Source organism: Patiria miniata, unplaced genomic scaffold, assembly GCF_015706575.1.
Source record: "Patiria miniata isolate m_02_andy unplaced genomic scaffold, ASM1570657v1 HiC_scaffold_30, whole genome shotgun sequence".
In the NCBI taxonomy this organism is placed as follows: Eukaryota; Metazoa; Echinodermata; class Asteroidea; order Valvatida; family Asterinidae; genus Patiria; species Patiria miniata.
In genome coordinates this window covers 3,350,457-3,368,308 of record NW_024037070.1, presented here as the reverse complement: position 1 = coordinate 3,368,308, position 17,852 = coordinate 3,350,457, and the positions used below count along the sequence as shown (strand labels likewise).

The 17,852-nt window shown below is 40.7% G+C and overlaps 2 protein-coding genes across 3 annotated transcripts in view; one reads left to right on the top strand and one right to left on the bottom strand.

Annotated features, from left to right (window-relative positions):
- LOC119739188 overlaps positions 1 to 10,420 on the top strand; it is a 59,574-nt gene extending 49,154 nt beyond the window's left edge. For both annotated transcript variants that reach the window (XM_038214021.1, XM_038214022.1), the window contains 8 exons: positions 1,486 to 1,606; positions 1,906 to 2,044; positions 3,532 to 3,775; positions 4,430 to 4,550; positions 5,255 to 5,405; positions 6,909 to 7,021; positions 8,392 to 8,599; positions 9,239 to 10,420. In XM_038214021.1, the coding sequence (XP_038069949.1) occupies positions 1,486 to 1,606; positions 1,906 to 2,044; positions 3,532 to 3,775; positions 4,430 to 4,550; positions 5,255 to 5,405; positions 6,909 to 7,021; positions 8,392 to 8,599; positions 9,239 to 10,106 (1,965 nt within the window). In that variant the 3' untranslated portion in view covers positions 10,107 to 10,420. The remainder of the gene's footprint in view (positions 1 to 1,485; positions 1,607 to 1,905; positions 2,045 to 3,531; positions 3,776 to 4,429; positions 4,551 to 5,254; positions 5,406 to 6,908; positions 7,022 to 8,391; positions 8,600 to 9,238) is intronic.
- Positions 10,421 to 12,997: 2,577 nt separating this feature from the next.
- Positions 12,998 to 17,659, bottom strand: LOC119739323 (transmembrane protein 170B-like). Its single transcript, XM_038214208.1, has 4 exons — positions 17,421 to 17,659; positions 17,283 to 17,389; positions 15,443 to 15,613; positions 12,998 to 14,894 (listed from the first exon to the last, which is right to left on the bottom strand). The coding sequence occupies exons 2-4, from the start codon at positions 17,350 to 17,352 to the stop codon at positions 14,764 to 14,766; spliced, it is 372 nt and encodes a 123-aa protein (XP_038070136.1). The 5' UTR covers positions 17,353 to 17,389; positions 17,421 to 17,659; the 3' UTR covers positions 12,998 to 14,763.
- Between the last annotated feature and the right edge of the window lie 193 nt (positions 17,660 to 17,852).

Genomic DNA, 17,852 nt, shown 5'->3' with positions numbered 1-17,852 from the left:
CCCCCGCTTCCATCCTGGCCCTTGCTAATGTTCCACAAGTGAGCATCGTTTGCGAAGAGCTTCTTTCGTCACGAATAAAGGAGTAGATTTATTGGGCGTGTCGGGGCTTTTCCCATTGGGTGATTCATTCTGTCCGCAGCCTTTGAGTTGACATAGCTTTCAAAATGAGGTTATGTTCAAGTCAGACATCATAACGGAGCTAAGAATGAGTAACAAGACTTAATCTTGTAGTATGTTGTGGCAAAATATTATAAAGTACCTTGTGGGGTTTTATTTTTTTTGGGGGGGGTGGGGGTGGGGGCGTAAAAGTTTATCCGTGTTGACAAATTATTGGGATGCTGATTTGAACTTAATGTTTGAAACCACAGAAATAATTATTATAATTCTAGAAAACCCAATGTACTTCGTAAATATAATTCGTGCATGCAAAAATAAAAAACGTTAACATTCTCAGTACAGCTCCTCATATAGGAGACGGCTTGGGCGATAATTGGTTGTTGTGTTTAACAAGAATGCTTTATCATTACAATGTCTTGCTTTAAGCAAATGATAGCAATGACTTGACAGGTATTCCAGATTTATTGAACATGTCCTAAAATGGGACATACGAACTAAAATTCTCCTATTTATTGGATTACTTTAACAACTATTAAAAAAAAAACTTAACTTTTAATCACATTACGAGCAGAGACATTTGTGGGGTCATATTGGCGTAACCGACACGGTCGTTGGCCCCCTTCCTCCCCCCTCGAAAAACTGCGTATCCTCATGGGGACTGGTGCTGACAGGGTACCAGGGGACAGGATGCCCGACCAGCCTGCGCCCCGCTGACGGATGTAATTTCTGGTGTTTGGGGCCCCGCTAATTGTTCCGTCTAAACTCGATGTGACATATCAAGGAAATTAGATGATCTTGTATTTGGCTGGCTATGGCGCATATACATCAGTCATCTTTTTTTTCCCCCAAGTTGTTGATATAGGGGAAAGAACACAGGAAGACAAGGTTGAAATATTGTTCATCATGTATCAAGACAGCAGATTCTAAGTCTTTTTCCCCCAAAATGGCTTGGTTTGGATTGTTGGTAATGTGACATTTCCCAGACATGTTACAGATATTTAATAGAAGTAGCTTACTTTGTGCACTTACTGTAGTCTATAATAACAAAATCAGAACTTGATTTAAGTTCAAATTTAGGTTAGTTGTGGGGCAAAAATCCAATTCTGATTAGTTGTGTGAAAAAAAATCAACATTATCAACTTTTAATTGTAGCAAGACTAGCTAGACTTTCCTGGTAACCATGCAGTAACTTAGTCAGTCAGTCAGGGGACAAAATATAACTGGCCCTTCGTGCCAGCAAAAATTGTGGCCATAAAATATTTGGAAAACTGTTTGCTTTCAAGGGTTGAAAACTGCCTTGTCAATTTGTCTGAAAAGAGAGAAGTCTGTAGAGTAACACATTTTTTTCTTGTGTCCTATTTTTGGCAGCCTGTAGGTTTGTACATTCCTTACGTGGCCAACTCCAGCGAATGGACAGGAACGTTACAATGGAACACCAGCGACATCGTTTGGTTGAATGATGGCAAGATTCCAGATGATGGCACTATTGGTAAGAATGTAAAAAAAAATGCTAAAAGCTTGTTTGTTTGAGTTTGTGTGGTAACGAAATGCTGCACAATAACTCTGTGCTTAAAAAGGGGGTTGCTGAAGACGGAATGAGATATGAAAAACATAGCTAGACTTCTAGAGTGAAAAAATTGTGATAACATAAACAATTTGCCTTAAAAACAAACTTCAAGGTGATTACTTACGTTAAAAGTTGAGCTGATAATAAGTGGAGATTCAAATGGCCAATTATGATACAAACAGATTAATTTGTATTGGTTCCTCCTGTTTCTTTCCTTGTAGATGAAGCTGAGTGTGCTGTGGAGAGTTTCCGTGCCTTTCTAGGCGTGGACTGCCAGTCAGCTATGGCCATCCTCAATGCCTTCCTCATTATTGTTGTCTTCATCATCCTCATCATCTTTGTGGTTTTGGTGAAGAAAGCGTAAGTCTACATCCCACAATGCTTGTTCCTTAAGAGAAAAAAATTGGGGCCAAAGGGCGCTACTCAGCGGTGCATTTTGCTTGGGAAATCAAGTGAAATTGAAGCAAAATCTCCTGGGAACCAGTTAAAAACAATTATTTCATAAAGCAAAATTTGTGATGCAATCAAGCTAAATGAGTTGTTTGTCAGAAACTTTCATTTGGAGATACAGACCAAAATAGGACCACTTCATCACATCACTTCATCACATCTCTTGGTGTTCCGACTTCCATAATTTTTTTAACTAAAGATGGTATCAGCATGCGGTTTTCACAGCAGTAATGCTGAGATTGTGCTCTTTTCAAATCTGTAACAAAAAGAAAATTTGACCAGGGTCGACAAACGACTCATTTAGCTTGATTGCATCACATTTAATCTGATCGTCCAGCATCATTGATCATCCAGATTCCCCTGCTCCAGCTAGTTGCATCCTTCACGAGCTTCACTGCTTCAAGTTCCACTACATAATACCCGTTCACCATTGGAATCTCAGTCTCCTGCTGATGTGCAGAGTATACTGTCCGAAACGTTGAGTTTTTTTCTCCCGGTTCTTTTCAGAACCTCACAAACTCACTAAAGAGAATTGTTACGTTGGTGCTACAGTTCATCTTTATCTTTTTGCTATCTTCATTATGCCAACTTTCATATCGTCATGTTTAACCTGTTATTACTTAACCACTTCGCGCCTGGATTATTTTTGCTGAAAATTTAGATTTTCGCAAAAGGCAAAATTTTTCAGCCAACTTCTGATATACTGTACAGGCAAACGCCACAAATACTGATTCGCAAGAGTCATTCCAGCAGTATTTGTACGATATTTCTTGCCGAAACCTCATATGTTTCAATACTCCGGGTTGTGCAGTGGATTGCACAATAGGGCATTTAGATGTCATCCGGTGGCAAGTCGAGGCAATCTTGATGTCTTAACCTGTCAGCCGTGCCTGTGTGTAAAAATAGCAAGTGCATGTTATCGCGTCCTCCGACACGAACTGGTTAACAAAACTTGTTCATGCAAATCTACTTTCTGTGTAGCAGCTGCATGAAATTGTCCATGAAAGACTTGGGTTGTGAGTCTGAGGTTTCCAGAGCCTTTATTCAGTAGACTAGTGTCTTTATGGAGTTTAAAATTTTGACGATTCATGAGTCATAAGACTTAACTGTGAAGTATGGCATTTTCAAGTGAAGACTCGTTTGGAGTTGAAGCCTTTGAAATTAATCCTTCAGAATCTAAATATTGGAATTTACTACTTACACTTGCGTCTTTAGTCATAAGTCTTGCAACATTGGTATCAAGTGTTGAGACGAGGTTTTTGAGACTTCCAATTGAATGCCCTGAGCATTAAGTTTTGTGCATTCAGCCTTCAAGCCGAAGGATCAGGACTTTTTGACCTGTTAAAGACACAGACCTCGCGATCTTTAACTTCATCCGCATGCAATTTCTTTCGTAGGTATGACCGTAAAGTCAAGAAAGCCGAGGAGAGAGTCAAAGACCTGGGCATCATTGCCTTAGGCCAGAGCACCCTACTGTCACTGGACAAGTGGGAGATACTGCGCGAGAACGTCATTCTGAATCGTAAGCTTGGAGAGGGGGCCTTTGGGACGGTTTACGGGGGCGAAGCGATGCTGAATGGGAGCCAGTGGGTCGGAGTGGCGGTCAAGACGTTGAAAGTGGAGTCTACCATTGAAGAAAAGGTGAGTCGTCCTTGTAACATAAATGTGATTACAATTTGTGGCTTTAAAGGCAGTGTTGCGGATAACTTTTCTGTGAATGACTGAGTATTTATGTCATGGGTGTATAATCGAGAGAGTTTAAAAGAATTTGGGGGAATATACTATATAGCAGTTCATGCTTCACATAATGTTAATGCGAGTGAATGTGACATCACAACATGTTCACAGCAAAATGCAGTGAAGTTCAAAATAGGTTCACCTTTTACGAACTTACTTCACGAATACTTACTATGTTACAATGTCCTGTTCGCAATACCTTTTGTGCTGATATATGAAATGACCCCAACAAATTAAATTGATGTTTTTCTTGACAAAGTTGAATGCTTGACAACGTTGCAATCTGGTGTAAGTTCAAATTGAATGAACCATTACAATGAAGCAAACCTATACTATTGGCTACAAGTTACCTGCTAATTTGCATAAAACGATGCCTTCCTTATCTTGCAAGTCAGTTCGTTGTGTGTGCGCAGGTCGTGCATAAAAGGATGTAAATATTTCTCACTCCCCGACCAATTTTTTTAAAGTTTTTTAAAAAGCTTGTGACCTAATTAACTACATACTAGGTATGAAAAAGAGTAGGAACCATCAGAATTTGCCTGTGTTTGTTTTATACAGCTTGATTTCTTGAGCGAGGCAGAAATGATGAAGAGATTTGATCATAAAAACATCGTCCAGCTATTAGGAGTGTGCACTCGCAGGGAGCCCATATACACCATCATGGATTTCATGTTGCATGGTACGTACAGGTTTTCCTTCAAAAAAATAATTCCAGCACTTGGAAGACTGAAGATATCTAAAGAGAGAAGACAATTGAGAAATACAGTGAAACACCGGTATAACGAGCATCGCAGGATCTACAGAAATTGTTCGTAATAGCGATCGTTCAGTATAGCGATTGTAAACTGCCGGTGCTCCGGTACTCACGTTTTAATAAATGGCGCCCTTCAGAACTTCACCCTGCACGCCCTGGTAGTTACTGAAAGACGACTTTGAACACATGCAGACTATTGAATAATGTAATTACACAGTTTTTTTTTAGCTTACTACCTGCAGCAGTGGGTGGCTTTCCCATTCTATTCCTTGGGGAAATGATAGTTACTTGTTGCTCTTCTGTTGGCATTTTTCAACAACAATGTTTGGTACGTTTTGTACAACAATCGAGGACCAAGGACAATGTTCGGTATATAGCGGTGTTCGGTATAACAGTGTTTGGTATAATGTTCCACTATATTCAGTTTTATATACTGAAGGAAATTTCTGGGATGACATTCAAGAGAAAACCCAACCACGGCAATTTCTCTATAAGGTGGAAGGCGAGGAAATTTAAGTATGCCAACATGACCCCCCGTGATTGAACTCGATCAAAACTTCCTTTTACATGGGAAGGAGAAGGGTGTGATCCCCCAAATTGATCATAGGATTGGTTGTTTCAATTGTCAGGTGACTTGAAGACGTTCCTCTTGGCTCGCCGCCATCTTGTCAATCAACCCCACGTCGACGATTCGTCCGTGTCACCTGAGCGGCTGACCTCTATGGTACTGGACGTTGCCATGGGCGTTGGCTACTTGGCTGCTAATAAATATGTCCACAGGTTTGTTTTGTTGATCACTCTATTCGGAGATGAAACTTTTCCGATTTTAATCGGAAATCAGACTTTTTGAATTTTCCAACGAAAGTTCTGATTTTCTTACAATGTGTCCCACAAAATTTGATTTTGTAACGATTTTTTCACAAAATGTCATTTTATTTCAATCATAATTTCTAAGAAATGTCAATGAAAAGTCGATGGAAATGGCACTTTAAAATCATCGCAAACGTAGTTTTAATCTCATTCACCAGTCGTTATTGGAGTGTTTCAACGGTAGAAACACAGGGCATAACACTGATCGGAGCCTTTTCCGGCTGGACAAAAGGTTCAACATTGACAGGTGACATGGAAAAATCACTGTGTTGCACGTGCGTGCATGTATGTACTGTACGCAATGGTACCAGCGCACGTACCGCACCGTACCGTCTGCTAGCACATGGCCGGTCGGGAACGGGTAGCCTTCAACAATCCAGTGGATAAAATCATTATGTTGTGCGATTTTCGGAGGTTTCAGATTTAGTTGCACAAAATGCAGTGCTTTAAAAATCATGATGATTATCTCGAGGATAGCGAAGAGAGCATTACCGAAACATTTTTCAGGCTGGCATTTGTTGGAAGAGAAAGATGATAATGCCTGATTTTTTCCACGTACGAATGCAAGTGGAGTAGTGGAGTTGTGTGGTTGAATCATGGACATGATGGAAGCACCATGAACAATGCCCTAGTCTTTTGGACTTTTTCCTCGACTTTCTCAAGTAAGAAGTGAACTTCTTTGTTGATGACTCCATTACTCTAACCGTAACTCAGGCGTTTTATGCAATGAAAACACTGACCATTTTTTTTTCATCGTAAAATTTTGTTTGAATCGAAAATAAAGCAGGAGTTGGTGTCAGGAAATTGGGCATGAAGTGTATTGTACATGCATGTACATGTGTGTAACTGCAGCGCAGCTCGATTTCGGACACGTATTTTTGTTTGGCCTATTTTCCGATTTTTTTGCCATATGCCAGTTTCATCTCTGTGTATAGTAAGGAGGGTTTTTTTTCTGCCAGCTTTTAGGGAACCGTGGCCAATTCGATGACTTGATACTTGCATAATGACTATTTCTAGTCACTCTGAATAGCAGGCAATCTTTAAAACAAAACCGAAAATAGTCTAGGGGTACGTATTCCTCATAATTATATTCCCTTCCCCTGGATTACTCCCCTCCCCACCACTACTGCTTACCCCCCCCCCCCTATAGCCACCAACCCCCCCCCCAGCCACCAACCCCTCCCCCATAGCAACCAACCCCTCCCCCTCCCCCACAACCCACCACCACCTTACCACCAGGTCATGATTGTCTGTGCAGTATCATAAATTCACGAGATTTTTAAATTGAAATGTTAAAAATTACTGATAAAACTTAAGTTCCAATCTTTCTAAAGTCACCCTGAAAAATGAATTTCGTGAAATTTTCACAATGGTTTGTTTTTTCATGTGCTGTTAATTTTTTTTTTTTAACAGGGACCTTGCGTGTCGTAACTGCCTGGTAGATTGTTCTTACACCGTCAAGATAGCGGACTTTGGCATGACAAGAGCCACTTACGACTCCAACTATTACCGCCTCAACAGAGAAGGTACTATGTTCTGGGGGTCGGAGTGTCAAAGTGTGTTGTTCATTTTGTATTTTGTGTCACAGAAGTAAGGGAAAACAGAATAAGGATTATAGAGCCTGGATCATACTTGACGTGACGTTAAACACAAACACAAACTTATAACAGTTAACAATTGTTGACTGCTGTGATGTGAGATATGACGCTTTTGAAACCATGGATCCGCATGGATCCACCCCGAGGTTAAAAATGGCAGTCACATCACAGCAGTCAACAATTGTTTTGTTATATCGTGCCAATAACTCAAAAAAGATCAATGGTTGTAACTTACTGTGTGAGAAATAAATTGAATCACTGCGATGTACCCTTTGATAACTGAAGGTTTTGATGTCCTGCCGGACGTGAGACTGAGCGTTTGACGTTGCAGTTCTCATTGCGCAAAGCGCGCCAGCAGGTTCCACACGAACATGCAACGTGCTCAATGAAGCAGTGCGATGTCACACTGAGTGTGTGACATGCGTTTTTATAAACCAGACACATGGCCGTTCTAGACCAATGAAATGTGACACACTCCAGAAAAAGGTGATTTTCACGTTATATACACGACTGGAAAGCCCACAATGTAAGCTTTCATTTGGTATATGACACAGCTCTACAGCCCTTCTCGTTGTGGAGATATGACAAATTTGCATATTAATTACTTCCATGGAGTTTAAAAATTACACAACTGAGAAAACAGGCTTTGAAGTAGCTGGCACTGTTGTAGATTTGGGCATGAAAAAGCTCACTTTTAATATCTTAGCAACCAACATGTTCCCGTTTTACTATCACTTTTAAACTTTGGACAGTGATTCTACAATGATTATTTTCAATGATTTTTGGGAAAAGGAGTTTTTTTGAAACCAGATTACTATCTTTTGGCTAATTTGCATATTGATTAAAATTATAGTTTTTGGATGTAAAATTAAGAGAACAATGCACATAAAATGAGGGTATTTTTTACTTAATTCATCGAAATCAACATTTCTGCGAATGAATCCTTAAACTTTAGGTATCAAAGATGTCATTTAAGACAAAAACAGAATTTCGGATTTTGACGTAAAATTTCACCCTCTCAACTTTCAGCAGGTCGTTACACGTAAAGGCACAGCGTGACTTATATCACCTTTTCCTGGAGCGGGTCACAAATGACAGTATCCAAGCACATGATATAACAATTCAAGTCTTCACACTGCAAGCCCCACTAAAATTGCTCTCAATTCAAGTCTGACAAATTTCACCGTGAAGGTTTCTTGACTTGAACTTCCCATTTGCGTGAATAATGATATCCATTAACCTTTAAAACTCTTATTTTGTTTTAATAGCGTTCCTTTGTTCTTGTGGGTTTTGCCCAGGTAAGATGCCCGTTCGGTGGATGGCGCCCGAGAGTGTAAACGAGGGAATCTTCACGACAAAGAGCGATGTCTGGAGCCTGGGCATCGTCATCTATGAAGTGGTCACTTTTGGCGGATTTCCTTACAAGGAGTTCAGCAACGCCGACGTCTTGGACTACATCCGGAATAACAACACCATGAGACCACCGGCCGACTGCAGCCCTCCTCTGTAAGACGAGGCTCAGTTATCCCATAATTTTGTTGATTTGTCATTATAGAATAGGGTTTTCTGTCATAGATTTAGTTTATTTTTTATTTTATCTCTTTCTGGCAATGAAACCAAGGATCCCTCAAAAGTGCTCTAGGCACTGTGGCCGGAAAGCCTGAAGAAACCTGTGGAGAGAAGACAATGAGAAGAAATTACAATTTTTAGAGGTGGGAGGAAAAGCCCAGGGGAACATTCTGAGGAAAACCCACGGAATCAGTTAGGGACTGAAAACCCAATCCACATGTTGGCCCAGGCGGGATTCGAACCTGGGTGACAGCGGTGGAAGGCGAGGAAAGTACCGCTACGCCAACCTGACTCCCCAGATGTGTATACATACTAACCTACAGCTTTATTTAATCTGGCCTGCCAATCTCAATGTCATCTCAAGTTCATCTGTATAATATTCTGTACCACTTTTACATTATCATTCACACCAACATCTTTGATGGAGTGCCTTGAAGGCTAGCTTGGACCAATAAGTGTCATCGGTTGTCGCAGTCAATTTGGACATTTGCGAAACAGCCACACAGTTGTCTATTAGAATACGATTCCTATCCCAATACATCGTCAGTAACCACTTTGTTTTTCCTTTTTCTGCAGAGCGGCTCTGATGCAGCGCTGTTGGTCCATTGAGCCCGAGGAACGACCGACGGCTAATGACATCGTTGAGATTCTCAGTGCCCACCGAGATCTGATCCATCCATCCATCAACGAGCCCATCACAAGCATCCTAGACGAAGACCCAGGCCAGGCGCTGGCCACGCCAAAAGGGACCAGAGGTGACAGCATCCGAAGCGACAGCATTGGAGTGGACTTTGACACACCCAATCTCTCCCGGACGGATCAGGTGGCCAGCCTGGGCCGGAGATTACGTGCCTCGTTTGCCCGCAACCTCTCCTGGAACCGCCGGCGCTCACACACGCTGCACAACATGGAGATGTCTGGTCCGGAGAGACGGCAGATGTCTTGCCCCGGACTTGAGAGCTCCACCCAGGAACTGGTTCCCTCCACCTTGTCGGTGATCACCTGTACCACGAGGAGCTCCTTGACCTCACTTGACCAGTCCATGAGGACCAGCTTCAGAAGTACCTCGGCTCAAAGAGACTCTAGCTCCTCCAGCGGTGTGGACTGCAACATCGCCGACAGCGTTTCTGTCGAGATACCCGGACGGAAATTTTCTCTACGGAGGTCGGCAACCGATTCGGACATTTTGGATCCAACAGACAGTAAGACTTCTAAAAAGAGGGTCCCTTGTAGGCAATCTAGATGCCAAGACTTGATGTTGCCATGCGGCGTTGCCATCCAGATAGGAGACGAGATGCATCTGTTGCCATGTCAACAGAAAGCCCGACAGACTAAAAGGTCACGGAGCAGGTCACTAGGCAACCTGCGATCGCCATGCACTCCAAGAAAGTTGTTCAAGGGAAGCTGTTTGGATTCGGGGGCTGATGTAACTTCATCTGTTTGAAGAACAGATCCCTAATAAGACGTTAATGGAAATGATCTTCAAGTGAAATCCTTATAAGAATCGTTACTCAAAGGTTTAATTGTGCCTTTCAAAAGCGTGACCACTGGACCTGTAAGAACTAGTGAACTACTGTGTATTAAGACTTCTTTTTTTACAGTATCTAGCGGCCTTTGCATAAGCAAGGTACACTGCAGTGTCTTTGATGTAATTCACATTGGTCGTCTTAAATTTAAGTTGTCTAGAATTTAAATAAATGTGTTGTTGAATTGTATTCTCATCTATGCAAAATTCTAACGTCTTCCAGTTTTGTACTTTGATCATCCTACTTGAGAAAGAAATTGATATAAGTAAACGTCTATTGTGCCTTCCAGTCTGACATTTTCTATTTTGCCATTTTTTTGGCAGCAGCATTGGCAAAGGTGTAGAGTGAAATTGAATCTTTAAAGCTTGTATATAAATTGATGAATTTCTGTATAATATTTGAACTTCCGATTTCAGATTCAAAGAAATATCCGCAACAAATATCGGTAATCTTGTAATACAAATTTCAGAAGACGTTATTCAAGTTTGTCCTGTATATACATAATGCGAGCAAAAACAGAGTATATTTTGATGTATAATGAATTAATAATTCCTGTGTGCCAAGTTTAAATGATGAGACTAATTTTAAAGGTCAACGCGTTCTTAAAGATTTCACAGAATAAGCCTTTTCGGAGTTCCAACTGCGCATTCATAACCTGTGACAACGCGCATTGTTTGTCTCAAATGGCCTTTGACAACATCGCGCCACTGACTTTACAAATAGGCCGTTTGTGCATTGTGGGTACTGTCAAAGGGCATTTGAGACAAACAATGTGCGTTGTCACAGGTTACGAATGTGCGCAGTTGGAACTCCGAAAAGGCTTATTGCAAGAGGCTACTTCACATGAACATCCGTACATTAATTTTTTCCATAACTGTACTTGTACTATGGATGTAATGTTGCCTTATTTGTGCTGTGTATTAACCCTAACAATTCGGCATCCCGAGAATCTACTGAGACATTTGGAGGATTTTGTAGGAATGAGGAAGGTACTTTACATGGGGCTTGATCAATGATGCCCCTTGAAACTTGGTAGGTACAAAGAGTGTGTCATTGGGTTCCTGCACAGTGGGGGATTTTGTAGGATTGCAGAAGCTAGAGTCCAGCCACTATTATTTTACGTGGGGCTTGATGATCCTTGAAACTTGGTAAAAACAGTGGAGGATTTTGTAGGATTGAGGAAGATGGAGCCCATGCACTATTACTTTTTCACAAAACTCCATGCCCTTTGAAACTTCAAGCACAAAGAATATCACCCTGTATATGTGGTTGGTTTCCTCCACAGTGAAGATTTTGTTGAGGATTTAGAAAACCATTCTTTAAAAATTGGGGATTCATAATCTCAAATCATTTTCCAATATTACAGTATTATAGCATAAACGGTGCTTGCCAATTGTAAGCTGTTTTGCCATAAAGCATTTACTTTGTATGAAGCTGATCTGCATTTTTCTTGTTTAAAGCATAAACGGTGCTTGCCAATTGTAAGCTGTTTTGTCATAAAGCATTTACTTTGTATGAAGCTGATCTGCATTTTTCTCGTTTATAGCATAAACGGTGCTTGCCAATTGTAAGCTGTTTTGCCATAAAGCATTTACTTTGTATGAAGCTGATCTGCATTTTTCTCGTTTATAGCATAAACGGTGCTTGCCAATTGTAAGCTGTTTTGTCATAAAGCATTTACTTTGTATGAAGCTGATCTGCATTTTTCTCGTTTATAGTATAAACGGTGCTTGCCAATTGTAAGCTGTTTTGCCATAAAGCATTTACTTTGTATGAAGCTGATCTGCATTTTTCTCGTTTATAGCATAAACGGTGCTTGGCAATTGTAAGCTGTTTTGCCATAAAGCATTTACTTTGTATGAAGCTGATCTGCATTTTTCTCTATAGATACGTGGAATGCGGTTTGATGTTGAATTTGTTGGGGTACAAATGTATATTTGTCATGAAAGTAAATTATTTGAAATTTGAAACTATGCAAATTGTATAACAAAATACATATTTAATGTGCAGTGACTTCTAAGATCACAGCCAATGATTGGACGGTTATATTTATATATTCTGGAGAATAGAATTTATAATAAATATATGTATAATTTCGAGAAACAGTATTTTTTTTGTGTTTTGCCGTAAATGCATTGAGTGAATGTCACTGCCACAAATTAAAAACCCCTTCAAATCATAAATTACCAAGTCCCAAAAATATAATTCCATAAAATAGTGAGCAACCAACACAACTTTCTTATTCCTTTTTGGCGCCAGCAACATTTAAGGTTAGCCTTGCATTCCAGCCTGACGGAGGAAATCACCAATCAGCTGGAAATTGAGTCTAATAGGCTGGAGATTGGGACGATTTCTTTTGGCTTCCTTTACAGATGAGCGTGGGCCCTGATAGAACCAAGCGTGGTGTTAACACGTATTAAAGAGGTTGTGGAATGCTCGAAGACATTTCCGTCATTTTTCGGGTATATGTAGCCTAAGGTGTGATGATATAAAAATGACTATTGTGTCTGTCATGAAATGAGTACAAAAGGTACTTTTGAGAGCTGTTTTTCAGGTCCTGTTTCGACCCGAACGTGCAATTTGTGTAAAAGTCGTCGTTGGGGGCAGCAAACAAAACACAGTAAATCGTGACGTAATAAACAGGACTCCCGATGCAGCGTAGTATAAACAAGTCCTGTTTATTACGTCACGATTTTTCTCATTTTATGAAGAACCCGACGACTGTTGATTTCAATTATGCGCTCGCCGACCAACAAATTACTCGATGAATTTCAGTTTTATAAACATATTTAAACGCACATTACAAAAGAATGGGACTTTGTCATTTTGATATGTATGGGTCTACACTACAATAAAAAAATATAACAAACAAAACGACTTTCAGCATTCCACAGCCTCTTTAAAACCCTTAACTCTGCTAAATGCAACAGAATGCACCAGTGGTAAAAAGTTGTTGCATTTAGCAGTCTCCTGATCCGATGCATTCCACCCCTGCATTCCGTTGCATTTAGCAGGGTAGGTACCAGTACTTGGTACCACGGCTGGCATGTATTAGTTCACTGCATTCTGTTGCATTTGGCAGGGTGCCTAGAGAACACCCCGTGGGGGTTAGGGTTAAAGAGGCACCGAACATCGTAGTGTGATATCATTTTTATAGTTGGAAATCTCAGTGCAAAAATTCTGAGTTCTATTATTTAACGAACTTGAAATCACTAGGGTGTTTTTTTTTTATTTAAAGGAACAACATTTGCAGGTAATATCAGGTAATATCCCCCAAAAACTTTCAAAATTATCAGCCAAACTCGGTTCAAAGATTCAACCAAAGACGACAAACATCATATAATAGTAACAAAACTTGCGACGTTTTTCAAAGACGTAAAGATGGGTATTTAAAAATTAATTCAACAAACAGGAAAAAAGTCCAATATATCAAATTTAAAGCTTTCAACAAATGTACACTTGAGGACAGTTTTTAATATACATGTAGTACTTTATATTTCTTTATAAATAACACTGATTTAAAATATCAGTCATTTTTGCTTCCTTTTCCCTGGATACAAAGAGCTTCAATGCATGTCAACACACCATGCAGTCACCCCGTGAAATCATATTACACTCCTACTATATGTATGCTATGATCAATTTCCTAGTTGTTCAACTCTTCATATAAGGAGAGACGACTTCGATCATCAACCTCCTGCTCACTACACTTTGTTGAGCCCAGAACCCATTGTGTCTCTTTTGCTGATAGATCATTCTCTGTATACGGCCCCAGAATCTGGAACAAACTTCCAGAATACATAAGAGATACCACCTCACTGCATACATTCAAGACACTCCTGAAAGCTCACCTGTTTCAGGAGGTGTACCATAGTTTTCCTTCTTTTTGGTGCCCCATCAGCGCCTTAGAGCAAACTTTTTGATTTTGGCGCTTTACAAATTTCTTTTGATTGATTGTGATCCAGTACATGGGACCAAAGTTTTGCACCAATGTAGTACAAGCATGCAGGATCAAGTACTGCCATTTTCAATGTGGGAGGGGCAAGGGAAGAAAATGGGGGCGTGAACCAAATAACACGAAGCTGCTTTATATCATTGCTGCGTTCAAGCTTGTGATCACTCACGTTTTTATCAACATTTTCATGCTGACTAATAAGTCAGCCATTTTGGCCAGGAATGCTTTATCATCCAGGGGCAAGCTTTTGGAGAAACATTAGAAAAACAATGTTTTCCATATCTGCAACTGACCATCATGAAACCATAAGTGACTTGCTCTATAAAGCAGTTAAATATATACTGAACAGGAAGAAGTACAATGTAGTACTGTTACTACCACACAGACAGTACTGACGGCAGCCTCATCAAATAATACTCAGTGGTTTTCCTAGAGTATAGAAAGAATAACTCAAGAGCTACTCCGATTGAAACTGAACCCAAGACTTCCTGTTTAAGTGGGTACATGTCTTTAACCACTTGACCACGGAGTTTGCTGTTGTTGGCTGGTTCGAATCTTGTACGGCAGTAGGAACCGGAGTGCAAGACAGAAGCACGGCTTTTTTCTACGCTCTTACGTCGTCACAGCGTGGCAAGTATCCGAGAGAATGAGATGACAACGACCATGATGGTTTGCCCCCAGCCACACACCATAGCGTAGAGGGGATACATGGGGAACTCAGACGTGATAAACAGACCGGCGATGATTGCACCTGCAGATGGGGACAGGAACATTCAAAGATTTGTCATTATGGCAAATCAAGGCAAAGGAAGTTTGAACAAACTTAGTTCTGAGATTAGACACCTGTAGAAATTGAGACAATTGTAGAAATTTAAAATTAGATTTAAAAAAAATGCATTTGAAGACATTCTCAAAACTTGATAACCATTCAGCAAAAATATCTCAGCCTGGAGTTCAAACATTCAGAAATGCTAGAAAGGCGATTTTTCGTTTTTGGAACCAGACAGATGTTTTGAAAAACCGACTTGTTAAATGCGGGAAGAGTTAAAATACAATGAGCTTTGGTAAAGAAATTGAAAAGCAATGTTTGTTTATTTCATAAGGTATTGCAGAATGACAATCATGTTAGCATGAAATCAAAGTTATTAGCAAAAACTGTGTCCTTCAATTTGTAGATCTGTACTTCCCCATTTTGAAATTTGTCTGTCTGAAGTCACACTTTGCATATCCACCGGACAGGTGGATGGTCACAAGTTGAAACACTGAAAAAAAGTAGTCAACAAGGAAAGGAATCCTCACTTGTTACAATTCCTCCAGTTATGGGCCCCACGAACCCCATCACAAGTATGACCAGGGAATAAAGTCGACCCATCTTGTGTTTGTGGAGGGCCCAGAAGGCGATGACAGCAGCCCCGGAATGAATTAGGAAGGATGAGAAGAGATACCAGAGGAATATCTGATACCACATCTCTGGAGGGTAAAACAACACAAATGTCAAAATCAGAGTAGAAGATTAAAAAGAATGAGTTAAAATATGTCTTATTCTGATATTATAACAAAGTATTTGAACATTAGCCCGACTGCGTCTGGCCGTACAGTACTATCGCAAGCTCTGTAGTACGGCCAGACGCTCAATGCTTCCACACAGACTGAATTTTTTTTCCCGATGATGTAGCGATTTTGCTACAGATTTTGATCGAGATTATCTTCTCGTCCAGGACAGAAATATCCAAAGTTAAGGTTCCTAGTCGTAGAGGAACTCATACCTTTTTGAAAAAACGTTCTTTGGTCCCAATATTTTGATCCATCTGGCCAAAAGACGACTTTAAGTCATCATCTTCCACAAATATCGTCCTGAAAATGTCCTCCATGCGATTTCAAAATGGCGGTTGTTACCGAGCGCGCGCGATGCATCGATTATGATAATGAGTAGACTGGATCACGTTTGTAAATACATGTGCATTTCAAACAATAATAGGGAGTCGGGAACTAGCGCAGCTTTTATGGCGGGTACCAGTTCAAGCTGGTTCCCGATTCCCTTTTACAGTTCGAAATGCACATTTATGTGTTTACAAACGTGACTCATTATCATAATCGATGCATCGCGCGCGCTCGGTAACGGAATCGCACTCGGGATACGGGGACCATCGAATGTACGCTGGGCATGTAGAAGAAATCGCGTCGTTCAAACATTAAACACGATCGGAAATTTAACGTGTTCAAGATCGCGAGGGGAGCTCTCCGATATGAACGGAAAATTTCACTTTTTTTCCGGATCGTAAGTAAACTTCAATACAACCATCTTAATTATCGATGTCTACTTGTACCTCAGGTGGCATATCTAGTAATTTGGAGGCCGTTTTGAAGGTGAAATCTGATGTTTTTTGTTGGAAAATGTTGGTTTTTGGGACAGTGACAGGATGATGTTGTCCAGGTCGCGGTATTAGCTTGGACCCCACTATCGCCAGACCATGTCCAAATGTTAAAAAAGGCGATAAGTTGGGTCCAAGTTACTCGGACTAGGGCTGGAGCTAGTTTTTCTCGTAACACCCAATGACTGTTTCATGCACAATCGGTTGCGGTTCCAGTACCAAAGCTGTGATGCGAGTGGTAAACCTCATATTAGTGCATGAAACAGTCATTGGGTGTTACGCTTCCGCGTGACGTCATGCGCCAACAGCCAGCGCAGCCGGCAAAAACGAGTAGTTGACAGCGCTCTGTGCCTGATAATCGACCGCCATTCATTGTACACAATTTTTTTTTGTGCACAAACCAATTGCGGTCCTGGCCATGCCAGCAAGTTAGCGGTTATTCCTCCTGTTTTCACTGCAATTGTAGGCTGAATCTTCATCGTGGATCGTTTTTTACTTCAAGGACCTGTGTAATGGTTATTCCAGGCAAGTTTGGGGTGAGTTGCAGTTGCAATTAGTGTGTAACGGGGACAAAATTGAACATTTTCCAAAAATGTTTGCCTAGGCTATACTACAAGTTACGAGAAAAACTCGCTCCAGCCCTAGATGACAACCCAATGATAAAACTCAGGGCTGGGTAACTCCAGCTAAATAATCACAGCATTCACTGTCAGTGTCAGGATTTTATCCCGAGTTTTATGACAAGAACTAAGACTCTGTTAACCTACCAATCCAGCTTACGATTTCTTCGTTCGTGTCCAGGCTGATCACCCGACTAAAGCTTGGGAAATTCCCCATTTTCTCTTCCACTGCACCATGGACTGAGCAATTCGTAGTCGTAGCACTCGTACTTAGTCGTAGTCGTACACAAACGTATCGATACGACAACGCCCCAGCGTTTACGGCTGTACAGAGCTTTCAGGGGTCCTCTAAATTTGACCCACTGGAAGTTGCCATGAAATACAAAGAATTAACAGTTTTCATGATCCAAAAAATAAAAATTACTATTATAAAATGAGTAATTCTATGGACATTCGATACCGTGCCGTACGCACAACAGTTCCATTTTGTTTACCGTTTGTCTGTAGCGTTATAGTCTGGCTCTCTTATTCTTTATCGTCCGACAGTTACAGTGGACGTCTGGGATCTGAGCACTGTAAAAAAAAAAAATTATTTGGTCTCAACTGAACTACAGAGGGCGCTATTCATGTCGCGCGGAGAACCATTTCATTTTCATCATCATGAATGTTCAGAGGACAAAATACTCGCAGATCACACATCCAACCATATAGAGCAAA